The following is a 27567-nucleotide window of genomic DNA, read 5'->3' as shown; positions in this document are numbered from 1 at the left end:
AAGGCCCGACTGACACCGGAGACTCCTTCCCAAAATTGTTTTATAATAATAAATCCTCATATGGGTGACACTGGGGGTGTGATTGTAATATACAGTCAACAAATGTTGTATTGGTGTAAGGATCACGGACTTCAGATCTCCTTAGTTTCACAGAGTATTTGCTCGTTATTATGGTCGTTTAAATATATGTAACCATACATATATATATATATATATATATATATATATATATATATATATATATATATATATATATATATATATATATATATAAACAGCCTTGTGGAAATGAGTGAGATGTTGTTCACAACTGAGTCGACTCTCTGAGTGTTGAGTCAAATACAGTTTATGAATCATTTGAATCATTAATCAAATTTAACAACAAGGTCATTTCATTCAGTTAGAAAGTGGGATAAGATTTAACAATTTCAGGCCCTTTAAAAAATCAGTTCTTCTAGGATTTAGTAATTTTGTGATTGAAAAAGGAGGTTTTCATGTTTTTGGAAGTTTAAAAAAACATTTTTTTTGAAAGTTTGTAAAAATTACAGCAATTTTCTGCAGACATGGTTTGATGTCATCAAGACACACAGCTCTCTTCCATTCATGTACTTCAAACATGAGTATAGCTCCAAAAATAAGAAAGCATTCTTGGCCACAACGATCATAAAAATGCTGCAAATTACTGGAGGGAACGATAACTACTCAAAAAAAATATCAAAGTTGTTTCAGTTTGCTTAAAAAATAAATGCAGTGAGTCATTTGGGAGCTAAATCATTTGACTCACTGAACACATCCAGAATTCTCATCACTATTAGATACTCATATGTGTTAATTTAGAGAGGAGAAATTTATTAAGAGACTTTTATCACAGAGGTGACATTTTATTGCAGACACCAAGAGAAAACAAACAGATATTTTTCCATAGCGTTTGTTCAGTTTCTGGCATTAGTCAGTGCATAAAAGTTTTAAATGGACCATTCTTTCAAAATGTTGTACAGACAAATCTCAAAAAGTGGTCTTCAGGGTAAAGGAGGTTCATAAAATTATTATGAAGCACTATAAGCACTAATACAACAATTATTTTTTTTACTTTTACTTTTGTTTTTTTAAACGCCAATATATGGGCTAAATGAATTTGAATGGAAATGAAATTTCAGTCATGTGCTATACGTCACAAAAAACTAAAAGATAAAGAAAAATATTGTGCAGCAGCAACAATCATGAACAGTCACCTCAGTTTGATCTAAAGCTTATGAATGTATTCTGAAGGCTTCGACCCTTTATATTTAGTATAATATATGATTTAATATGGAACATTTTTGCATCATATTTACTTTCAGATGCATTGAACAGATGGAATATCTATCAATTTAGCCACAGCAACTGTAGAAACATTACCTGGCTGATAATGTTTAATAATACAAATAGCAGCATGCACTTTATACATTACATTTCACAACATGGCGTTAAGCGTACCTGCAGTTTTCTATCCCTAATCCTATACAGTGATGGTGACGACTAGGCTCCGAAGAGGCTCTAATTCGCTTCCATCTGGCGTCTGTACAAGTCCTGCTGGTTCATATCAGGCAAAGCAGCACATAGAGCCGACATCAGCATTTCAGAACGCAGGGTCTGTTTGACAAATGCTCAATCAGATGTATGCGCGTGTTGACTTCTGGTCCTCTGCCAGTTGGATTTTATGAGGTCTCTAGAGCAAAAAAAAAACATTTAAAAAGTAAATGCTTGCATTAACTGTACATGACTAATGGATATCAAATAATTCACCTATTTTTTCCTATTGGAAAGTCTCCATAAAGAAAAATCGACTGAGTCGCCGCAGTGGGTTTTATACTCCGGCTGATTGGACAGAAAAATTCTCAGTAATGCTAAGCATTGATTCTAATGTGTAATATACAGTAAAGGTGCTACATGGTGGAGCTGGGTTTCTGCTGGAACCAACAAAAAAGTTGCTGTAGTAGGCAGGTTTTATGATAAGTGAGTGAGGGGGTCATATATGAAGATCAAAAGGCCACGTTCATTAGGACCGAGCATGCTGGGTTCTGACGTGGCTCATATTTCACCATTATACCATTATACCACATTACTGTTGAATATTTAAATCTTATTGGTCACAAAGTGTTGAACAAATGATTTGATGAATTTTCTATAAGAACACAGTTCAGATAAGTCTTCCAGTGAATGTGATGATGTTCCTGTAGAATATGGCTTTCAGTGTAAGACGTGTGTTTTCCCCACTGTTGGATAACCTTACTCAGAATTTTAGTATATTAGTGGCTGAAGATAATAATGAACATTCACTCGGGGCATCTCAGAGAGCAGAAATAAGTTTAATATCACCATTTATTTTGAAGGTAGAAACATATGTGGGGACAATAATTACCAATTTTGTTTTTTTTTAACTTTTCTATGAAACGTTTCCTACTAGTATTTTAGGGAAAAACGTCCTGAGTGTCTACTTTCATATGAGCTTCATATTAAGCACCACTGTGGATTGAGACATGGCACGAATTCCATTTTTTTGGCCTCTGGGAAATGAGTTAAAAATTCTGTATACACGAATATTTAAAAACATTTTACTATTTTCTGTTTATTAGGGGGGCACGGTGGCTTAGTGGTTAGCACGTTCGCCTCACACCTCCAGGGTTGGGACGTCTGAGATAGGCACAGGCTCCCCGTGACCCGAGAGTTCGGATAAGCGATAGAAAATGAATGAATGAATGTTTATTTGGCTAAAGAACTCCACTTTCTATGGGTATATTTTAAACTGTAAACAAACATAGCTAACACTCAATAAATAAGTAAGTAAATAAATAAATAAATAAATAAATAAATAAATAACAGGTAGTGGTGGTTTAAATTTCTCCGTTGGCTTCATTTGTACAAAAAAGCTCCCTCACCTGTTCCTGTGGATGTGTCTCGATATTCCTCCTCACTCACATGGGCCTTCTTCCTGAGGTGATGCACCACCATTGTGGCATTAAAAGCTCTCTGAAACACACAGTCAGTAATACTTTAATACAAAAAAAAGACAAATCAGGCAAACACGTTTCATTGTTCATCTTAACATTTGCTTTTGCTGGATAATGATCTATCAGCATGAACTGGTTTAAAATTGGAACATACACCATGTAGCATAAGGAATAGAAAATGTTTGGGCATGCTGTAGGAAAATAATCAATGGCAGGGTGGCATGATTGGTGGCATAATGTTAACACCAAAAAAGTGATCATTTTCCTACAAGAGCACGTTGTTTGTTTTCTCCTCTTACACAACGGTAACACTAGGTAACAATGTTTTTTTTTTTGGTATTGCATGTGGCATTCATATTTATAATTATGTATGTGAAACAAGTGAATTATTCTTATCACATGTTATGTACCTGGCAGGGGTAATATCGTGATCAAGGAGACGGTTTGCCCAAAGCAAGGCTCACCCATTGCATTCGGGTTGTGCTGACCTTTGCGAATTCCCCAAATGCAGGAATCTTGACTGCATTAATTTCTGATAACAGGGGATTGCATTTGCACTCTCCCTCCTTTTTTTCTCAAGTGGTTAAGGCAATGGGTTGTTGATCAGAAGTTTAGGTTCCAAGCCCCAGCACTGCCAAGCTGCCATTGTTGGGCAATTTGGCAAGGCCCTTTAACCCTCTCTGCTCCCGATGGGATATGCGAAGAAAAGAATTCCACTGTGCTGTAATGTCTATGTGGCAATAATAAAGGTTTCTATTCCCCAATTTCAATTTCAATTAATAACCGTTTCAGAAACTACTATTACAATTCCCTGTGAGACCACCAGAGGGTGGTGGCAGGTGTTTCTCAACAGCTTGTTGAATGTCAAGTGCTTTCCAACATGTTTTGTTTCCTAATGTGTTATCCTATGTATACCTGTCCTTTTGTGTCTGTCTTTGTCAAGTCATTGCTCGGTGTTGTGTTCGGTTTTAAGGCTCTTTACTATGTTCATCCATGTTGTGCTTTTTGTTTCAGTGATGCCGTCATGTCTTCGGGTATTAGTGTTTTGCTTATTTCATGTCATGTCCAAATTACGTTGTGTTCTCAAGTGTTGTTTTATACTGGACGTGGGTCTGATTGTTGGCATTTCTGTGAAATCGTGACTAACTGTTTCTTAACTAGCCTCTATGTTTTTTCCCACAAATTCTATGTTAAGAAACCACAATTTTGCATACAGAATTCAGCCTCATAATTATATGAGACGAAGGAGAAGCAGCATGAGCTCTTTGCTAGGGATCATGTGTGCTCTGTCTTGTCTTCACTCCCATTGGTAGTCGCTGCACGGAGTTGCTTCGAGTTCTCATCTTTGTTGCATTGTCTGGACACGCCTACATCTAGTTGACGGTTGCCAGGAAGTTGACAGCTCTCGACGGAAATGAATAAACTCTGGTGCAATTTATCGTATGTGTAAATGCAGAATTCGTTCTTTACTAAAGCATAATGTTACAAAGCACTGATACTGGATGCTCCTTCCAAACATGCTAAAAAAACAGAGAGCAGGGTCCTAATCTGTTTATTTGGAGCATCCACTATATGAATCCCTGTGTATGCTGTGTCTACAGCAAGAAAAACATATTACATTAAGTGCATTAATATATTAGCTGGAGCTACTGTCAGAGCTTCTGTAATAGACAATAAATTAACCTCAAATAACTAATAATTTTTCAAATAATTCAAATAAATTCAAATAATTTTTATTGATTTTTTTTTTCGTCAACATTAGTGCTTTGTGAATCTCATCAGCCTCAGAAGCTCCACTCTAACAACGTCTGATCTACTGTATATTATACACTTATCTGGTCACAACTTTTACATTCTTGCCAGTTATAATCTTGAGGGCTCTCTGTGCTTCCGTGTGTATAAACCTACGTGCGCTGTCTTTCATCAGACTGACAAACTTTTAAACAAAGTGACAGCATTGAGCTTTTCTGAGCTAGATATAGTCAGCGGATTGGAAACATCTGGTCTCGAATGATGTTCCATGGTGTTCATTCTGGAAAATTATATAAATAAACAATATATAAAGAACATGAAAATATACGAATATGCGAAAGATGAAGGACTAACTGATAAAAAAATGAGATGTGTAACTTCAGACACATTTTGCACTCAGTGGAAGAGCAAAGCCACCAAAACGGTAGTTTCTGAAGGGTTGGCACATTGAACATGAACTCCTATACACTGTGGATGAAAATTAAACACAAAAAACCCCAAAAAAACATTTTTTTGGGGAGGTTAAGATCAGTAGATGTGTTTGTGCATATCAGTAACTCGAGGTATCTCACGCTTAATAATCCTAACTCGTCATTTGTGTGTGATTCCAGACATTGCTGACCTAAAAAAACTAGTTAGTCAGTTTATAATACAGATAATGGTGTAAAGTAGACTTTCACTACTACTACTTTCCATTCCACTTTCAGTCAAATGCTCTCTTCCTGTGAAGGAAGGTGATACATGGCCACACTAAGGATGAAGACAACCAGACATTCTTTAGCAGGAAAGAATAAGTCTGGCCGATGATTAAAAAAAGACCTAAAGATAAATGGACTGCCTTCTATTTCATAACTACTTCAAATGAGTCTTCCAGAAAAGTTGAATGTTTACACAAGATTCGCATGCTGTTATCTACTCTATGCTCTATACACACACTGATATTGTACATGCACCATGATGTGCCAAAATACAGTATCTCTGCATTTAAATCCTAGTTATGGAGCAATTAATTCTGATTTGGATGCTACCAAAAATTATACATCCATCCATCCATCCATTTTCTGTAACTCATCCTAAAACAGGGTTATGGGGAACCTGGAGTCTATCACAGGAAACTCAGAGCACAAGGTGGGAGACAACCTTGGATATGGTGCCTACCCATCACACTACAGACAATTTAGAGATGCTACTCAGCCTACAACGCATGTTTTTGGAAAGGATGAGGAAGCAAGAATATGGAAGGAACCCATATGTCCAATGAAAACAAATACATATAAATGTTTTCAAAATCTCACAATTGCATCACATCGTTCCATGTGTTTTTTCTTTGACTAGCAATTTTACATATTTTATTTACCTGCCTTGATTGAACATGTTAGTGTTACAATTTGTTTTGTTGTTGTTTGTTTGACCTGTGGGTTTTATTGTTGAATTGATGGAATCTGTGGGTTTTATTGAATTATTGAAATGTCTTTTCTTTCTTTTTGTGTTTTCTTCATTATTTCCCAGTTTTAACTTTTGATCGTTATCTTGGTTTCAGTTTATGGAGTCTACCAATGCATCTGAATCTGGATAAATGGGCAAGTCGTGGCCTAATGGTTAGAGAGTCTGACTCATAATCCTAAGGTTGTGGGTTCGAGTCTCGGGCCGGCCACGACTGAGGTGCCCTTGAGCAAGGCATCGAACCCCCCAACTGCTCCCCAGGCGCCGCAGCATAAATGGCTGCCCACTGCTTCGGGTGTGTGTTCACGGTGTGTGTGTGTTCACTGCTGTGTGTGTGCACTTTGGATGGGTCAAATGCAGAGAACGAATTCATAAATGAAATGAAATACATCATAAATGAAATGAATCATTTTGTTCTGAAACGCCGCCATATCCCTGAACTTAATGTTTGCAATTTATTTTCAGTTATTTTTAATACTAGAATATTGTGTTTTCACAATATTCTATATGTCATAAAACAATATACAATGTCATAAAATGTTTTGAAATTTTCATTTTATATCAGCATTTGTCTAATTGCTGTCGTTGAATTCGGCTTCCAGTAGAATGGATGAGCAAAATTCCCAACAGTTTCAACGGCTTCAATTACACATCTAGTTGCACATCTTTACAAAGTCGAGAAAGCAGCATTTGGAAAGTGCACTCTGAAGTAATTTCATACAAGACAAAAATAAATGTGATTCTGCTAGGCTTTCACAGAACATGGAGTTCACAAATGAGCTGAAGTGCTTTCTCACCTTCCACTGGCTTTTGGCAAAATTCTTCTGGATTTGCTCGGACACGGAACCGTAGATGTTTTTTTCCAGAGCTGCTCCACCTGAAATCCTGCCAATGTAACAATGTAAACAAATTTATATAAACATATATGTGTTTTATTTAATGAATAATACTGTAAAAAAAAGAAAGACTGGTATGATGCAGCCCTATGTTACTGTTGCCATCCAAATTCCAAACCTCATCCACTGTGTACTACACGATCATGACACTTGCACCAGATTCATGTTCATGTTCATTAACTATTATTCTCCAACACTACAGTAGTCCACCACTGATTACATTATTTTATTCATTTAATATTGGGGAAAGTCCTTGAAGGCCGTTCCCTGTTATAATATAATGCTATAATGCTAGCTCTCTTAAAATAAAGGGGCATTTTTAAATAAAAAATGGGGCAGTGGTGGCTCAAGTGTTTAAGGCTCTGGGTTATCATTTAGAAGGTTCATGCCCCAGCAATGGCAAGCTGCCACTATTGGGCAATTGAGCAAGGCCCTTAACCCTCCCTTCTCCAGGGGCACTGTACCATGGCTGCCGCTGTGTTCTGACCCCAACTTCCAAAGTTGGGATATGCGAAGAAAGTAGTGTGCTGTAATTTATATATGGTGATAATAAAGGCTTCTATGACACTTTCTATAAAATTAAGAAATTTTCTGCATAGGAAAACACAAATCACTGAAACGAGAGACTCCATCCATAATAATCTCTTCAGAGAAAACTTGACAATAACCTGCTCTTCCATCATTGTTGTTCTTTTTAATATTAGGCTTAGTTTAAATGGAGCATCTAGCACGCTAGTTCTTATGAATATAGCTGTTCCTATAGAAACAATAATGTATTAAAATAAGAAGCACATTAAATATAAGACCATGATTAGTAACAAGGCTGACTTTATAAAAAATTAGTACTAACCATTCGTATTAAATGATTCAACTGTCCTGTGGTAAAACTGTGGTTATTAAAGCAGGAATTTATATAGCAGCATTTTAATTTACGGTAAGTAAACCTGTGTCATAAGTGTAGCATGAGAGATAAACAATCGCTCTCTATTGAAGGCAATGCTTTTAAAATATCCAAATGAACATTTCTCTCTCTCTCCGTCTACTTCTCTCTCTCTCTTTGAAGGCCAACATCTCTTTCACCAGAGATCGACCCCTCTGTTCTTCCATCACTTCACTACCAGCTATTTATAAACTCACCAAAGATGCTGCAAGGCCTGCTCACAATTGAACCTCTTTTTCGGATCTTTCTGCAGTAAGTGGACGATGAAGTCTTTGGCTGGGAGCATTAGGAGGAAAAACACAGGAGAGAAACACAACAGGATCAATGCCATTTAGCACGCACAGCGGGCGCTCGGCTTAGAGCCGGGAATCACGGTGAGTAATGTTTTTCCATTTATTCAGTCTGAAATTTTCAAAATGGTATTTTATTCACTTGAAATGTTTTCTTTCCTGCTTTCATTTTTTTCTGCAAGGAAAATACCTTTAACTTTATTACTCTATGGATTTTCACTATCCGAAGTTCATTTAAGACAAATTTAATAATCAGCCGAAGAGTCAAGAATGATAAAATATATTCAGTTCTTCATTGCAGGGATCAACATACTGTAGGGAATCCAAAACAAAGTAAAATCATTTATTACAAAGAATATAATTACCAACAAGTTTTGGGGATGTGGTAGCCCTGTGGTTAAGGTGGTTGCGCAAAAATTTCTCCAGCATATTTTAAATACGAATATGTCAAGTATAATTAAGTACTTGATTAACTTGATATGAATTTAAAACTACATATACCTATGTAGTGAATTGCTTTTTTTGACTTTCCTCATTATAAAAATAAAATCAATAAGGAAAAAAGTGAATAAAGTGAAAAATAAATTGTGAAAATGTGCATTCATTACTAAGTATAGAATTATATTAAAATAACAATAAAAGTATAATTAACTACTATGGTGGAAAATAATACAAATCATACAGAAAATTATAAATAATGTAGAAATAAATAGTGTAGAAATAATAGATAGATAGATAGATAGATAGATAGATAGATAGATAGATAGATAGATAGATAGATAGATAGATAGATAGATAGATTTAGCATTAGATGAATAAAGTTAGTATTATCCATTTTAGATCCTCAAGAAGCTAAGAAAGGGTTAGACCTTAATCTAAACTGTATTGCTGTAGATCCCCAGTAGGATTTTCCCTTCAGTCTAAATGAATTCTACTGTCATCATGGCTGGTCTAAACTGATCAGTGATCCTGTTTTGGATATCCAGTACCTGAATGTGAGATATCATCCCAATACGGCGAGTCAAACTCAAACTCTGCCTTTATGATCTGTTTGTAGAGTTGAGTGTCATTATCATCGTAGAACGGAGGATATCCACACAGCCTGTAGACATACATAGCACACTGGATGTCAAGAATTTACTGTTATAAGCTGTATGGACAAAGGTATTTGGACAGCTGATTATCACAACCAGATGAGCTTCCTGAAGTTTGCTCTACAAATCTGCAGTCTTTTTATGTCTGATGTTATAATCAGCTTCAATCATTTGCGAAGTATTTACACTAGATTTTGAAGCATTAGTGATTTATGGGTGAGGAGTTCATCGGTAAATCTGTGTTATAGTTCATCCCAGACTTAGTAGCTCTGTGTTTATAATGTTTGGAAGGTTGTGTGTTCAAATCCCAGTGCTGCCATTGTCGAGTCCTTGATCAAGGCCCTTAACCCTGAACTGCTTAGTTGTATAAATGAGATATAACATAACATAACATAAGTGTCTCTGGATAATTGTTTAAATGCAAAATCCCAAAATTGTTCAGCTCTCTGTGCAGGTCAGACAAGTTCTTCCACATCTTTCCCATATTATATGTAATTAGATACATTTTATCTGTAATTAACATTTCCTAATGGTTAGAGAGTTCGACTCCTAACAATAAGGTTATTGGTTCGAGTCTCGGGCCAGCAATACCACAACTGAGGTGCCCTTGAGCAAGGCACAGAACCCCCCAACTGCTCCCCGGGTGCCGCAGCATAAATGGCTGCCCATTGCTCTGGGTGTGTGTTCACGGTGTGGGTGTGTGTTCACTGCTGTGTGTGCACTTTGGATGGGTTAAATGCAGAGAACGAATTCTGAGTATGGGTCACCATACTTAGCTGTATGTCACGTCACTCACAAGTATCATCTGAAATTTACAATTTATTCTACAATTTATTCATCTACAATTTATTTTCTATAAACTATATGTTTGTGAATTATGCATGTACACTTACATTATAAATGAAATCACTCCCATGGCCCACAAGTCTACTTCTTTGCCGTATGTCTTCTCTTGTAGAAGCTCAGGAGCTACATATACACACACACACACACACACACACACACACACACACACACACACACACACACACACACACACACACACACACACACACACACACACACACACACACACGTGTACGCACAGATAAACCTTAATAATAAGATTTTGAGTATTTATAAATATGACTCCTTTCGGATAGCATTTGTGACTATAAATAAAGATCCTGTCAGGTTAACTTATTTGTAACATTTATGAATTTGACTAGTACATATTTATTATGTATTTTCACTCTGAATATTAAAATCCTGACTTAGAAATTCATTCCAGTTAGCAACATAGCTATCATTGTTAGTGAAGTGTTTATGGTTATGGTTTAACATCCTCTCATAAAACCTGTCAGATTAGCTCATCTTATTAGCAAACTAGTTATTGTTATCATTGAAATTTATCAGCATTTATAATTTTAATTTAAATGAATCTCAGAAATACTGTCAGATTAGTTTATGTTCATTAGGGGTGATGTTTATGAGCATGTACATGTAGGAAAACAAAATCCTGTCAGAAATCCTTTCAGATTAGCTCATGTTAGCAGGCTAGTTATGATTATCAGTGAAGATTAGGAACATAGTCCTGGCTGTGTACACTGTACATCATGCGCGACTTTCTCCAAAAACATTAAGAAGCTATTAAAATTTAAAATGAAACAAATATTAAATTTCCTGTAATAACTGAAAGATGATGTTACAGCGCTGATGCATCTTGGAAACTCACCCACAAGCCACAAGTTTATATTCCGTAGTTCATATTACCAATAATCAGCTCAGTTTATTTTGAAAATAAACTTACTAGAACAGCGTGTAAGGCAGTGTCAATTAAATGTAATACAGGATGATGAGAATCTCATACCTACATAAGCAGGGGTTCCACAAGCAGTAGACAAGATGCCTTGATCTGCTATTTTAGACAGCCCGAAGTCGCTAAGGACAATCTTGGAATCTTTTAATGGTGTTTCATATAGCAGGTTCTCTGGCTAGGGGGCAAAAGGGGAATAAACTATTATTTGTATACAAAGAAAGAGACCGCATGTGATGCACAAGTGTTGTTAGTGTTACACTGAGGTCTCTGTGCACAATAGTCAACTGTTGGATATCTTCATTTCACCTTATTTGTCTGAGTTTATAAATTGCGTAAACATAATCATTGTAATAATAATACTTTAGAAATGATATGTCATGCTGAATTACTTTCAGGTCTCTGTGTACAATGTCAAGCTGATGGAGGTATTTAACAGCTTCCAGGACTTGCTGAATGACGCGGCTGGCATCCTTCTCTGTGTAGCTGCCTCGCTCAAGAATTCGATCCAGCAGCTCACCTCCAGTCACCCTAAGGCAAGAACACACCATGGATGGTTTAAGCAGGATAATGGACTGGATAATGAAATGGCAAAATTAACATGGAAGTTGTACAGCACGATGTTGTCTTACCCTAGGTACAAATCAATGGTGTAAATTGTGTAAAAATACACTAAACCAAGAAGGCTGCACAATATATTTAAAGCCCAGGGGGTGTAAACTTTTGAACTAGCTGAACTGTGTCAATTGTTATTTTATTTAAATTCATTCATTTTCTACTGCTTTATCCGAACTTCTCGGGTCACGGGGAGCCTGTGCCTATCTCAGGCGTCATCGGGCATCAAGGCAGGATAGACCCTGGACGGAGTGCCAACCCATCGCAGGACACACACACACTCTCATTCACTCACGCATTCACACACTACGGACAATTTTCCAGAGATGCCAATTAACCTACCATGCATGTCTTTGGACTGGGGGAGGAAACCGGAGTACCTGGAGGAAACCCCCGAGGCACGGGGAGAACATGCAAACTCCGCACACACAAGGCGGAGGCGGGAATCGAACCCCGACCCTGGAGGTGTGAGGCGAACGTGCTAACCACTAAGCCACCGTGCCCCCCTATTTTATTTAAATAATTTTCTAATTTTTTCATTTAGTGCTGTTCTTCAGAAGTTAAATGATATTTACATGTTTCACAGAAGACTAAATAATGGTCACTAATCATCCTGTTCAAAGGTTTTTACACCCCCTTGGATCTTAACGTCGTCTTCTTGAGCATCAGAGAACATTTGCACCTATTGTAATAGTTCAGTACGAATTCTTCAAGGTGTCTAAAGCATGAAAAGATAATTTTACAACATTTAGTAACTGATTAGATATGGATTAGATATGCAGAAGATACTTTAAAAGCAAAGTAGTTGCAGGAGGATTTTTCTGAATAAAAGCTGTGGGCAGCTTAACTTCTTAATACAAACAAGGTGGGAATCAGTAAAGATCAAATTAAAGACAATCACTGGAGCCTCCTTACATACTGGCACTAGTGTAATATTAAATAAATTTCAGAATGCTTAGCCATAACAATGATTAGCTAAATTATGCAAGATTTTAATCTGTATATCATTAAACATTGATTATAAAGCATTAGCTGCAGCGTTAGAAACATAACTGTGTGAATGCGTATAAATGTCAATTAAATAAAAAGACACAAAGCCTCTTCCCACATGTCTTGTATCGTTCTGAAGGCGGGACTGTGTGGTTAAAAAACAAATCTGTAAATGTGAGAACAGCTACAATAATCTTTTTAGATAAGAATCAAGAAAATTTTTTTTGTATCTTTCAATTTATAATAAACATTTAAATAAGTTATTACGATCCGTACAAAATCCTGAAGGTGTTAGTTAAGAGTTAGCTTAGGCCAAAGACCATTAGATTTGGATCGGGTGTTTAGTTTACAGCTGCAAGGGAGGATGAGGTAAAAGATCTTGTTTAGACTCATGGGGATAAAGTGAGACTGTGAAAAAGAAACTGTCTGAAAAACACTTTCTGACGCCAACTTTAAAGTCCCTGCTGGCTTCTAATGATCAATCTTTCCACTTTGGGAGTGGAGATTTCACACAGTGTCTCTATGTGACTGTATCGCTTCAGCAGACAGAAGTAACTCCACAAACAGACCAATTTGTCTTTCTTTTTACACACTGGTTAGTTTTGCCACATTCACATTGGTTATGATTTTGTTTACTGAAAGGCTACATAAAGCCTGAAGGATTGGAACAAATGACAGAACAAACTGAAATGCAGTGTTAAATTCTTCCCCTGAAACCCGACACTGAACTAAGCTGGGTGTTTATTTAACAGGTCTACTCACAGTGTCATTACCAAATACAGTTTTGTAGGCGTCTCGAACGTCTCCTCGAGGGAAATTATGTTGTCATGCTTGATTCTAGAGAGAAAATGAAATGTTGACAGAACATCATATCTTGTTATTTTCCTTTGCTCTCTATCTGAGTAGCTCACTATATTGAACACAATTACAGTGAATTAGCCATCACTCTGTAGATCATGGTTTCTGGGACATCCAAAAATATCTGGATTTTTATATTTAGATAATTCATTATGATTTGTCCAAATGTGAAAATTATTTGTAATCATACAACACAAACACACACACACACACACACACACACACACACACACACACACACACACACACACATATACTCACCGGCGTAATACAGCAATCTCATTGTCCAGCATGGACTCTTTACCCTTCAGGGCCTTTTTGCGGATGCATTTCACTGCTACAAGCTTGTGTGTGTGGCGATGTTGAGCCACTCTCACCTCTGAGAATGAGCCTCTGTCACACACAAGCACACACACACACACGTAAACATTTCGATTGTGTTGTGTAGAACTAACACTCATAGTGTTGATTTCATATAACATTGAATATAATTAAAATTCAGACTTAAATGAAAGGAATCTTCCACCATTTGGCAACCTAATCTCTGTCTTCTACAGTCTATAGCACACATGTAGCATCTGCGAGATTACCACAGAAAATAATTTTCCCCCTACTGAGAACATAAGTTGTTTACTCAAAATGCTAATTATTAGAGGAATAACTGAACGTGAACACAATATTAGAATGGAACAGATACTGCATCGAATGCAAATACTGATTTTAGCAGAAGGTGAAGTATGTGTTCTTTTAGTTTAGTTAAATAAAGTAAGCTTCAGAATATTAAAATACATTTTAATTAATTAAAATAGAATAAAATAATAGTGTGTATATATATATATATGTACAAAATTATTTTGCAAACATTGCACTTAAGATTTCTGTCTGAAATGTCTGAAACCTACAAATATAGAAATAATATTAAGTAATATTATTATAATATAATATAGTAATTTGATAAATATTAGAAATAATAAATTAAATATTTCTCACTTCTGGAATGTTCTGTGATTTACTATTTGTTATTATAATTTGTGAATAAAAACGTTTTTACTTTCTGGCAGCAATGTTTTTTGGTGTTGCCATGACAATGTGTTAAGATTAACTTCAAAAAATATCACCATATTTAGCTGAAAATACGATTATTTATGTTATTAATGTATTATTGATTATTGTACTTGAGTACTTGTATAATTGGACATAGACAATTAAACAGCTCTGAATTTTCATTTTCTTATGCATTTCTTATGAATTTTAAGAAGCTTATGAAGCTTATGTTTCAAATAATTTAGAAAAGGATTTAAACAAAAATATAATCTATCTTTACCTATATATTTTTTCTTTCTTTCTTGTCCTTAGATTTTTATTATAAGAAAGTCAAACAAACCCGTCCTTTACAGTATCTTCTTTTCGCACTTGCAGTGAAACTTGTTGAATTAACACCTAGAAGTAAATGCACCTTTTTTTGTCATCTGTACACCTTGGAATTTTCCTTAAGGCAAATAAATCTCACCTCACTCATCACCTCACTCATCACCTCACTCATCACCTCACTCATCACCTCACTCATCACCTCACTCATCACCTCACTCATCACCTCACTCATCACCTCACTCGTCACCTCAATCATGACCTCACTTGTCAGCTCACTCATCAGCTCACTCATCACCTCACTCATCACCTCACTCGTCACCTCACTCATCAGCTCACTCATCACCTCACTCATCACCTCACTCATCACACCACTCATCACACCACTCATCACCTCACTCATCACCTCACTCGTCACCTCACTCATCACACCACTCATCACACCACTCATCACCTCACTCATCACCTCACTCGTCACCTCACTCATCACACCACTCATCACACCACTCATCACCTCACTCATCACCTCACTCATCACACCACTCATCACACCACTCATCACCTCACTCATCAGCTCACTCATCACACCACTCATCACCTCCCTCATGACCTCACTTGTCACCTCACTCATCAGCTCACTCATCACCTCACTCATCACACCACTCATCACCTCACTCATCAGCTCACTCATCACCTCACTCATCAGCTCACTCATCACACCACTCATCACACCACTCATCACCTCACTCATCACCTCACTCATCACACCACTCATCACACCACTCATCACACCACTCATCACCTCACTCATCACCTCACTCATCACCTCACTCATCACCTCACTCATCACCTAACTCATCACAAGACTCATCACCTCACTCATCACCTCACTCATCACCTCACTCATCACCTCACACGTCACCTCAATCATGACCTCACTTGTCAGCTCACTCATCAGCTCACTCATCACCTCACTCATCACACCACTCATCACCTCCCTCATGACCTCACTCATCCCCTCACTCATCATCTCACTCACTACATCGCTCACCGCTTCACTCATCACTTCACTCATCACCTCAATTACCACCTCATTCATCAGTTCACACTCACAGGACACAATAAAAAGATACAAAAAAATTAAAAAATACACTGATTTGACACAAATCAAATATCATCTTCATATATTTGCTTCATTTGAAATCTATGAACAAATTTTTAACTGAAAATATTGATACTTTATTTTGGATTAAAAATAGACAGAGATCACAATACAAATGACTAATTTATATATAATTCATGTTTTTATATACACAGTATATAGTTTTGTGTATATATATATATATATATATATTACCATAAAAAATATTTAATCAATCTAGAGTATCTATTGTGTGTTTGAATTCTCTGTTTAATGTTTTTTTGCGTGTGTGTGTGTGTGTGTGTGTATATGTCAAGTTGTGTGTGCCTGTATAGGTCTGGTTGCCTGTGTGTATATTTGTGTGTCTTGTTGTGTGTGTGTGTGTGTGTGTGTGTGTGTGTGTGTGTGTGTGTGTGTGTGTGTGTGTGTGTGTGTGTGTGTGTGTGTGTGTGTGTGTCTGGTTGTGTGTGTGTGTGTGTGTGTGTGTGTGTGTGTGTGTGTGTGTGTGTGTGTGTGTGTGTGTGTGTGTGTGTCTGTACTTAAGTCTGGTTGCATGTTTGTGTGTGTGTCTGGTTGTTTATGTGTTTGTGTGTATGTCTGGTTTTCTGTGTGTGTTTGTTTGGTTGTGTGTGTGAGTGTCTGGTTGTATGTGTGTGTGTGTGTGTGTGTGTGTGTGTGTGTGTGTGTGTGTGTGTGTGTGTGTGTGTGTGTGTGTGTGTGTGTGTGTGTGACAAATATCCATAATGAATTGTACTGAATATGAGGATCATCATTTTAGTAGACACATGCAGTAGAATGACTCACTCTCCCAGTTTCTCCTTCAGCTCATATACAGCATGGATGTCGTCTGCCTTCTTGTGTAGAGGCATTTTCACTTTATCCACACACACACACACACACACACACACACACACACACACACACACACACACACACACACACACACACACATATATATATATATATATTTCTGAACACATTCATTAAAAAAATATAAAATCTTGTACCTCTGAGCAATGCCCTTCCCTTCAGCTTACTGTTTCACTTTTCAGGTTTTCTGGCACATTCAGTGTAAAACACTTATATTAAAATCCACCTGACTGAAATATCTCAGCCTAAAAATGTTTAAATCCTACCTAACTTGTTATTGTTTGGCCTACAGGTGTTCATTCTCTGCTTGCAAATTCTTTTATGTAACACAGCTAGTGATCATTAATTTTAAGAATATTAATTCACCCTGTGGCATGGTCCAGTCATCAGAAATTAATTTACATAATTATTTACATAAGCAAAGCAGACTGTAAACAAGCTAAGCTCCATCTCCACATGCACACAGTCTGCTGATCCATTCTAGAAAGCACAATACTACAACAGAATAAAGGCTAGAAGAATAAAATCAGGGATGAGTGAGATTAGAGATTACCTGCAGATGGCTGCCACTGAACCGTTGATGCGCAATGCCCAGTAACTGGGAAGTAAAAAGTTTTTATGTGGCCACGTCACCAACATCCAACCTGCGCAGAGCTTTTTAATCAAAAATCACATTCACTTCACACAAACGACCTTGACCACCCACGCAGTTAAGAAAAAGAGGAGTGAGAATGAGAATGAAGTTTGTGTGTGTGTGTGACCGAGCAAGAGAGAGAGAGAGGGAGAGAGAGAGAGAGAAGAGAGAGAGAGAGAGAGAGAGAGAGAGAGAGAGAGAGAGAGATTTTCTTTAGAAAGAAAGAAAGAAAGAAAGAAAGAAAGAAAGAAAGAAAGAAAGAAAGAAAGAAAGAAAGAAAGAAAGAAAGAAAGAATATAAATATAAGTGGAATAGAGATAAAGAGACTGAAAAAGAAAGAAATGTCTAAGAAAGAAAGAAAGAAAGAAAGAAAGAAAGAAAGAAAGAAAGAAAGAAAGAAAGAAAGAAAGAAAGAATATAAATATAAGTGGAATAAAGAGACTGAAAAAGAAAGAAAGAAAGAAAGAAAGAAAGAAAGAAAGAAAGAAAGAAAGAAAGAAAGAAAGAAAGAAAGAATATAAATATAAGTGGAATAAAGAGACTGAAAAAGAAAGAAATGTCTAAGAAAGAAAGAAAGAAAGAAAGAAAGAAAGAAAGAAAGAAAGAAAGAAAGAAAGAAGTAGAATATCACAGAATATAAAATCACTAACAGAACAAAAAAATGAACCAAAGGAATGAGACAAGAGAGTGAAGTTTGTGTGTGTGCATGTGTGTGATTGTGATTGTGTGTGTGTGTTTGTGTGTGTGCATGTGTGTGTGCGCATGTGTGTGTGCATGTGTGTATAGATGCATGCACAGTAAAAAGAAACTGGTGTTTGTCAGAGATGATGTGCTTCTCATTACAGGGTGATTTTTCACTCTTCTCTGCTCTGTCACTCTTTCAGTGGAGATCATCAGGAGCTCAGAAGCTCTCGTCTCGGTTCCAGACCTGCATCTGGTTTGTGTGTGGTGGAAGAAATCCAGGCAGCTGAGCGAATGCTCTCTCCATGTACGGGCACGGGGGGGATCCGTCGTACACGCTCCATCTCTTCCTCCCATACTCATCATCCAAACACATAAACGATCCCCACTCAGTCCAAACCGAGAGCACGTTCTCTCACACACTCATCTCCTGAACACATAAACCATTCTCTGTGTAAGTGAAGAGCTGAAAGACTCGTGCTCAGTCCAACCTAAACATTTAGCAGGTGAAAAACTTCAACTCAAGAGGACTACTTAGGCTGAGCCCTCATTAACATTCTCTCTCTCCCTCACTCCCTATCTCCTCGCTCTCTATATCTCTCTCTTCTCTCTCTTCTCTCTCGTTCTGAGCTCTCGCTCTCTCGAGCTCTTTTCTCTCTCTCTTCTTTCGCCCTGTGCTGCTCTGCCGCCAGGCCCTTTCCTTGCCTTTGCTCCACCTTTCTTTCCCATTCTCTTCCCCCCCCTTCCCCGCTTCCCCCCTTCACCCCTCCCTCCCGCTCTTTTCCTCTCCTCTCCTTTCCCTCACGCCCTTCCCTTCCTTCCACAGTCCCTCGCCCCCTACTTGGCGCGCCCGTTTTGTCCGGCCCGCGTTTCCGCTGGCCCGCGCCGCCGCCCGCCCCCCCGCCCTGCCGCCCGCCTCCCGCCAGCCCGCCCGCCCGCCCGCCGCCCTCCCCATTCCTTACCTCCTCCGCCCGCGTGCGCCGCCGTCCCTCCGCCAGCGTGTCCCCCGCCCCGCCCCCGCCCCGCCCCCACGGGGTGCGGGGGCGCGCGCGCGCGCGCGCGACGCGTCTCGCGCGCGTCGCTCGCGCGCGCGCGCTCGCGCGCGACGCCGCCCCCCGCTCCCGCGCCCTCCTTCTCCTTCCTCCTACCCTGCACTACCCCCATGTGCCCGGACAGCCCTCAGGTCGTTTGGGCCACCCCCCCCACCCCCCCACACACAACTAGGGGAAGAACACAACACTTGAATTAAAATACCCGATTTTAATAAAAATTAATCCGATTAGACATGTTCTTTTTTTAAATTTTTAAGTCCTTTTATATTTTATAAAAAAATACCGGGATAAGAATTAACTTAATCTTAATATCTTCTTTTCTGTATTTAAAAACAAGAAGCTACAATTTCCTTAATTCAAACATTAAAGAGTAAAACTCTTAGATATATAAATTCAAAGAACTCACATAAAAGACCAGAAAATAAAAGCCTCCCTCCCGCCCTCCTTCCTCCCTCCCTCCCTCCCTCCCCTCCGCCCTCCCTTCCCTCCCCCTCCCCCCTCCCCCCCTCCCTCCCTCCTCCCCCCCCTCCCGCCCTCCCCGGCCCTCCTCACCTTTGCTTCGCTCGTTCCCTCCGCCCTGTTCCCCCTCCCGTCCGCCCTTCCCTCCCCCTCCCTGTCCGCCGTCCCCTCGCCTCTCCTCTCTCTCTTGCTGCTGCTCTCCTCCTCTCTCGCTCTCTCTCTCCCCGCCCGGCACTCCCTCCCTGCCCGCCCGCCCGCCTCCTCCTCCTCCCATCCCTCCCTCCCCCTTTTCGCTTCGCGTTCCCGCCTCCCCTCTTTTTCCCCCGCCCGGCCTGCCCTCCCGCCCGCCCACCGCCTTCCTCCCCCTCGCTCGCGCTCGCTCTCGCTCGCTCGCTGCGCTAGATCGAGCGCGATCTCGCGCATCCCTCCTTCTCCTCCTTCCGCCTCTAGCCCATGCACTCACACTGATGTGACCCCTAGAGAGAGGGCCACACCTGAGAACAAAAAAACACACTAACTTGAAAAACACTGAATTAATCAAGCTATTTTCATCAATTAATGTGTTTTTTAAGTCTTTTAAAACACTTAACTTAATCTACAATATATTGTCTGTAACTAAAACAAGACAACTCAATAAATTCAACAGTAACGAGAAAAATCTGAGAGAGAGAGAGAGAGAGAGAGAGAGAGAGAGATAGATTTTTTTTTTTAACTCAGCTTTATTAAATAAGCAATAAATTACAATACAATGTTAAAAAACTAGCAGCACTTTTTCTTAAAAGATGTTTAGTGTAAAAGGGTGTTAAAAATTAGCTCATCATCATCATCATCATCAATAAAACAGATAACATTTGCATAACACCATTTCAACATAAAAGCGCTCAAATCATTCATTGCTTTAAAAAAATTAAAATCAATTTTGACTCTAGCTTTCACTAGAGCCTTAAAAACAGAAGTGGGACTGATCAATCCTGTCTTCTCTATTTTGTTTGAGAGAGAGAGAGAGAGAGAGAGAGAGAGAGAGAGAGAGAGAGAGAGAGAGAGAGAGAGAGAGAGAGAGAGAGAGATGTAAGGAAATGTGAAGAAGAAAGAAAGAAAGAAAGAAAGAAAGAAAGAAAGAAAGAAAGAAAGAAAGAAAGAAAGAAAGAAAGAAAGAAACGAATCTGTTAATCAACCTCAGTTCTGAGGTTCTACTACTAAACTACTAAACATTTGAAAATAAAACACATAATTTGAAATTTTTAATTAGTAATTTAAGTGGAATAAATATAGCGAACTGTTTTTTTAACCTTGTATCACAGTTTTGGATTTGTCAAAGATTACTAACAATAACAATACTAACAATATTTGCTTTTATGTATTGTTTTAAAAGTCTTAAAATAGTCTTTTAATAGTATTTTTATAATTGCATGGCCCTGACATTAAAAAAACATGCATGGTTTTGTATTTTTACTTTTTACCAAAAGGTGGCGCCATAACCCCACTACACAAAAAAGCTTATTTTCAGGATTTTTTACATGGAGTTCTATGGATATCAGAATACTAGTGTGTGTGTGTGTGTGTGTGTGTGTGTGTGTGTGTGTGTGTGTGTGTGTGTGTGTGTGTGTGTGTGTGTGTGTGCGTGTGTGTGTGTGTGTGTGTGTGTGTGTGTGGTTTGTGGTGTTGTGTTTGTTGAGAGAGAGAGAGAGACGAGTAGAGGACCCGAAGCTGCTCTCCAGCATTTCTGGCGTTTTCCTCCCCCCGCGTGTTCGAAATCCCCCCCGAACTCCAGACGAAGAAAGAAAGAAAGAAAGAAAGCACTATCGTTATTAATAATAAAATGCAATACACGTATGTGACCACTAGAGGGCCAACACACCGAAAGAAAGAAAGAAAGAAAGAAAGAAAGAAAGAAAGAAAGAAAGAAAGAAAGAAAGAAAGAAAGAAAGAAAGCAAGCTCCCTCAAAGCTATGGCTATGACATTAAAAAACATGCATTCTTGCTTGTTAATGCTTATATCCTTTTATCCTGTGTAAAAACAAGTAAATGTTACATAAATTAATAAAGGTATTTTCAACTGTAACAATAATGTGTTTTTTATAAGTCTTTTTAAAATACTTAACCTAATCCAAAATATATTGTCTGTAATTAAATACAATTAAATTGTATTGCGACACAAAATTCATCATTTGTCGCGTGCTCACATTAGCCACCCTTTAACTTTCCTGAGTCGGAACTATTTTTTCTGTGGACTTCAGATTTCAGTAAGGAAACTCTATATAACATTTTTTATGTTGTGTTTGTGGTTCGAGCATTGAACCAGCAGTGTTTTATGTTGTGTTTGTGGTTCAAGTGTTTCAAACAGCAGTGTTTTATGTTGTGTTTGTGGTTCAGGTGTTGAAACAGCAGTGTTTTATGTTGTGTTTGTGGTTCAGGTGTTGAAACAGCAGTGTTTTATGTTGTGTTTGTTGTTCAGTGTTGAAACAGCAGTGTTATATGGTGTGTTTGTGGTTGAACAGTGCCCTGTATACCATTAAAATGCTCTAAATTTAAATAATGTATGTATATTTATATATGTAAATAATATTTTGTATGCATACACAACAGCTCTTTTTTTTCTTTTAAATTACTTATTTAAGTTGTGATGTCACTATCTTGCATACAAATACACAGAAAATTGGTTATTTCTCATATTAAGAAAAGCAAACTGGGTTTATTTAATTGTTTTAACCTTGTATCACAGTCTTGGATATTTGTGCTTGGATATCTTGGTTTTTATGCATTGTTGGGTTTTGTGCAGCATCAGATTTAAATTTTTCTCCCTCATGACTGGCATTATAACCATATTTTTTTCATTGCATGGCTATGACATTTAATTAATGGTTAAAAAATTAAATAAATTAGTCAGACCGTTTATACATATATTAAAATATATTACATTTTAACATTAAATATATATATTTTTTTACATTGTGATTACTTAATGCATTTTCCCAGCATCATTTGCATAAGTTTGGGCTTTAAACACAAAACGTTAATGCATCGTAACATCTGTGTGTTTACAGTAAGTATAAAATTCATTTATTACGTAAATCAGTGAATCAGTTTGAGATCATTTTGGGTAAATTACATGCTTCCTAAAATAGGGATTAGAATAAGTAAGCCATAAACATGAATTAATTATTATAAACCAAATAATGACAATTGTTCATTTCTACAAATTCTGCACAATTCTGTTGAAAATCCACAAACTGCAAAATTTCAAGCGCAAAAAGAAATTTTTTATCCTGAGGCATGTATCATTACTGACGTACAATAAATATATATTACCACTAGATGGCAGCCGTGTCTTACATTAACCTTAAACCAGCGTTGACTAACATAAATATTTCTAAGTATGGAGTTTAAGATTAAGATATTAAACCCAGAGCATTTGTTAAATAAATATATATATAACGTGAACGTGACAGCTGATCTTTCTCCTCACACCACTGGCATGTCCTGGATTGCTGTGGCACACAATATACATTCTTGTCCTCACACAGCATTAAAAAGACAAATATTACAGGTTCCAGGTGTTCTAGATTTATAACACAGCACCTGAATTATTACGAATTCAGCATTTTTTTGGTTTGTTCTCTTTTCTCCAGTGAGTCAGAGTCATTCAGAGTTTTTGTTGAATTACTAATAGACTTTAATGGGTTGAGAAATTTCCATTTAATTTCTGAACTATCCATGACTATACAGTAGAACAGCATGTCAGGATCGTGAAATAATACTAAAACAGTGTGTACGCTCTTCAAATCAACACGGCTTCTTGACTGTGACCTTCATAGCCATAGGAACACTTGTTCAAAATAAAGAGGAGGAGGTGAGTTTCTCTTACCACCCCACCTTTATTTGTAACTACATTTACAAATAAAGGTGGGGTTGTAAGAGAAACTCCATAGCCCCTAGTTTGGTTACTCAGTGTTACCCTGGGATGTGCAAAGTTCTGGTTACTGGATGTTTCATAGTTCTGGGTTCCAGAAAAAGATTGCAGGCTTTGATGCTACCTTACACTTTCTGTTCTGAGGTCCATGCAGATTCAGCTGTCAGTGCCACATGCAGTCATTGCAAACTGGAAAACACGCACGTCCACGATGAGTCACACACGCACATACACACACACACACACACACACACACCATTTTCAGACGTTGAAAGCTGGGCACTTCAGGCCTCATTTTAGAATGAGAGATGTACTCAAAAAAAATTTTTTGTCATTTATATTCAGGGCTGTTATAGGGATTCATTTACAAATTTCTGACAATGTTTTACAAAAATTCATACATAAATACGTAAGAATTTTATTGCCTGAAATTGAGAGCTGCCTTAGAAATCTGCATCTTATCAGTCCATTTTTAAATACATTTATATATTATTGTTATTAATATTATTTATAGGGGGCATGGTGGCTTAGTGGGTAGCACGTTCGCCTCACACCTCCAGGGTCGGGGTTCGATTCCCGCCTCCGCCTTGTGTGTGCGGAGTTTGCATGTTCTCCCCGTGCCTCGGGGGTTTCCTCCGGGTACTCCGGTTTCCTCCCCCGGTCCAAAGACATGCATGGTAGGTTGATTGGCATCTCTGGAAAAATTGTCCGTAGTGTGTGATTACGTGAGTGAATGAGAGTGTGTGTGTGCCCTGCGATGGGTTGGCACTCCGTCCAGGGTGTATCCTGCCTTGATGCCTGATGACGCCTGAGATAGGCACAGGCTCCCCGTGACCCGAGGTAGTTCGGATAAAGCGGTAGAAAATGAATGAATGAATATTATTTATATATTTTATTATTATTGTTGAAATTCTATCACAACACTACAGTAGATAAGGATCAGCATCTAAGTCACAAGTGCTTACAAGCTTCTGTAGACTATTGATTATTTTCTAGTAGAACAAATGAATAGAGAATTTTGCACACCTGAGTAACGTCATTTGCAGGAATTCACCGAATAACAACACGTTTATTATTCTTTCGTAGAATAATGACGTTTTAAATATCAGCCGACACTAATGGCTGAAGATGGGCCAGAATTAGGTTAAGCACATTATTTGTGAACGCAATGTAAGGAAAATATTTTCTTACAGTCGAAGCTTAAATTTCTGTGACTGGAGTCTGGTTAATGTTATGTCTTCTTCTTTTCAGCTAGTGGTTTAATCAGTTCTGGTTCTTAGATGATAGGAGTGGAATTTGATGAAATGAATGAAGTTGGGGCATAGAAGCCTTTATTATCGCCACGTAGACTTTAAGAAAGAGACAGAAAGAGGGAACAGTGAGAGAGAATGAGGAGGAAGAGAAAAAGACATGATGAGTCAGAGAGAAATGTGTGTGTGTGTGTGTGTGTGTGTGTGTGTGTGTGTGTGTGTGTGTGTGTGTGTGTGTGTGTGTGTGTGTGTGTGTGTAAGAGCATTCATTATCATTATTAATAATAAAATGCAATACACAGATGTAACCACTAATCAGTACTAAAACCCATTTAACTAAAAGAAAGTAAATAAATGGTAGCTCTAAATGTGGCATATGTAATAAGATGAAGTTGGATTATTCACCCAAACTGGGGTGGCAACAAATCACGTGTCACAATTACACACATTGACACACACACATTCACACACTACAGACAAATTAAAGATGCCAGTCGGCCTATAGCGCATGTCTTCAGACTAGTGGTGGAAGAAGAATTACTGATTTAATTACGTATTCAATTCATATACAGTGTTTTTATTAATATTAAATGTGGATATTTAAATATAGAATGTTAAAGTGCTGTAAAATGAGATTTTCCCTCATTCTAATGTTTGAACATTGACCTGTCTCCATGATTTTATACACTGTATAACTGCCACATGATTAGCTGACTGGATAACCGCATGAATATTTAGGTCTACAGGCATGAACTCATAAAGTTCATGGTAATAGTAGTTCATAAATTGTGGAATCTATTTTACATTTACCATAAAAAGAAAAAGAGCAGTAATCGAAAACCAATCTAACCTTTGACCACACCACTGCCGAATGCAGTCACGTCCACACAGCTGACCGACACTGAAATAGAAAGTCGTTTACATTATTTATGACAATGATCTGCACCTTGTCTATCAAAACGGCTTGGCTCATTTGATAAAGTGATGTCATAACTTACACCTGAGCAACAAAAAAACAGTGCTTGGTTTACCTAGCTGAACTATAATGTTACCTTTGCTCACCAATAAAATCGTCCTGCATGCTGCTTCCTCGCTTGGCAGGTCACTGATCAGGACAACAGCCTGCGTGTCATCTGACCTGCAGCCAAATTTTGTGGAAATGTCTGTCTGGAATTAAGCACAGCACTGTATAATACTACTACAAGATCTCCTTTATAATGTCATCACTGTGAGAAGACAAGATTAGCTATTTCAGAAAAAAAAAGACTAACCATAGCAAGGCAGCTGTAAAGTCATGAGGCTAAACTTGGAGACACGTTGAAGCAAAGCGCTGGAGGCTCTTCTTCTAGTGTAAGGGCAAAGTGGCAGATTACATCATTACTAGCATTCCAGACATTGTGTAGTGCAGCACATGGCCTTCTTGGTGGCCTTTATTTTGGGTGACCGTTATGAATGTAAAAGCTTGATCTCCAACAAGTTGAAGGAGATTATGGCCTTCTGCGTGAGGTGAGGTAAAACTTATAAAAGTTTTATAAAGCTTTTCAGGTTATTTAAGGTTGTTAGTTTAACCCTTATATCAGAGCACCACTAATAAAACCTTGGAGTAATAAACGTTTCAGCAAACAAAGCTGCTCATGATTACATGATCAGATTCTGCCTCGCTTATATGTTACTTATTAGCGAATACTACACTATCATATATCAGTGTATGCTAGTTGGCTGTTTATTCAGATGACCTGTGGAAGAAATGAATTTCTGACTCGGAATTCAAGGTATAATGAATCTACAAGAGGATTAAAAAAAACGTCTTTTTTTTTCATTAAAAAAATGCAATTAGCTAACTGCTGTGGTATAAGAAGAAAGTGCACTTGTTTAACAAAATAATTAGTCCATCATTTGTGGTAGAGAAGAATGTGGATATTGTGGGCGGAGTTTGTCAGAATATGAATGGAAAAATGTTTATAGGTTTATACTAGATGATTCCTTGGTTAACATTTGTTTTGTGATCCAATATTTTGGATGTTTGGAATATTGAGCAGTACAATATCACATGGATGCACAAAATCATGAGATACCATTTCACATGGATGCACAAAATCATGAGATACCAGGGGCTCTAGTTCTAGGCCTTTTTTAGGGTGGCTTCAGCCCCCTGTCTGTGATCTCAGCCACTCTAAAACTAAAAGTATAATTTTTACTTTCAAAAATAAACAATAAAAATTACGTTAAAATGCAGGACATGTCGTCGATGGGAAAGAAAATTATTTATCAGTTTGATCCAAGAGCGATTTTTTTTTACTTTGCTTTTACACGCGTGTGTTGTAGTCTTTCAAAAGTGCGTCATCAGCTGTCTGCCTTATTTGAACGGAGAAACACAGGTACGCGCAGCGTGCACGCGCAGTCAGAGCTGGAGGCGTTTATCTATAACGTTAATCGGCGGAAAAACGCAAAGACGGCAACCAAAAGAGTGAAATTTCACTATTCTTATTACCAGAGTTGTAGCACAAACAAAATATTAATGCAAACAATCCATTCAATA

At 37.9% G+C, this 27567-nt stretch overlaps 1 protein-coding gene and 1 non-coding gene across 5 annotated transcripts; one reads left to right on the top strand and one right to left on the bottom strand.

The window, feature by feature from the left end:
• Positions 1-337: 337 nt before the first annotated feature.
• pnck (pregnancy up-regulated nonubiquitous CaM kinase) lies at positions 338-26377 on the bottom strand. 4 transcript variants are annotated; one of them, XM_027151339.2, is made up of 16 exons: positions 26300-26377; positions 26081-26195; positions 25879-25929; positions 18520-18787; positions 17596-17686; positions 16977-17046; positions 13925-14056; positions 13568-13642; positions 11593-11731; positions 11255-11378; positions 10299-10374; positions 9301-9413; positions 8219-8297; positions 6983-7070; positions 2919-3009; positions 338-1708 (listed from the first exon to the last, which is right to left on the bottom strand). In XM_027151339.2, exons 6-16 carry the CDS (start codon positions 17039-17041, stop codon positions 1698-1700), a joined length of 993 nt encoding a protein of 330 aa, XP_027007140.1. In that variant the 5' UTR covers positions 17042-17046; positions 17596-17686; positions 18520-18787; positions 25879-25929; positions 26081-26195; positions 26300-26377; the 3' UTR covers positions 338-1697. The 4 variants fall into 4 exon arrangements, with proteins under 4 accessions (XP_027007140.1, XP_047678808.1, XP_047678809.1 ...); XM_047822852.1 differs by having other exon boundaries at positions 16977-17686; XM_047822853.1 differs by having other exon boundaries at positions 16977-17686; positions 26091-26195.
• On the top strand, positions 3393-3555 carry LOC113645951. The gene has a single exon (XR_003441336.1). It is a non-coding gene; the product is annotated as a U1 spliceosomal RNA (small nuclear RNA).
• Positions 26378-27567: the final 1190 nt, after the last annotated feature.

The sequence above is a fragment of the Tachysurus fulvidraco genome, chromosome 14 (genome assembly GCF_022655615.1).
Source record: "Tachysurus fulvidraco isolate hzauxx_2018 chromosome 14, HZAU_PFXX_2.0, whole genome shotgun sequence".
Taxonomy (NCBI): Eukaryota; Metazoa; Chordata; class Actinopteri; order Siluriformes; family Bagridae; genus Tachysurus; species Tachysurus fulvidraco.
The sequence above is the reverse complement of the archived record's forward strand: the minus strand, read 5'-3'. Positions and strand labels throughout refer to the sequence as shown.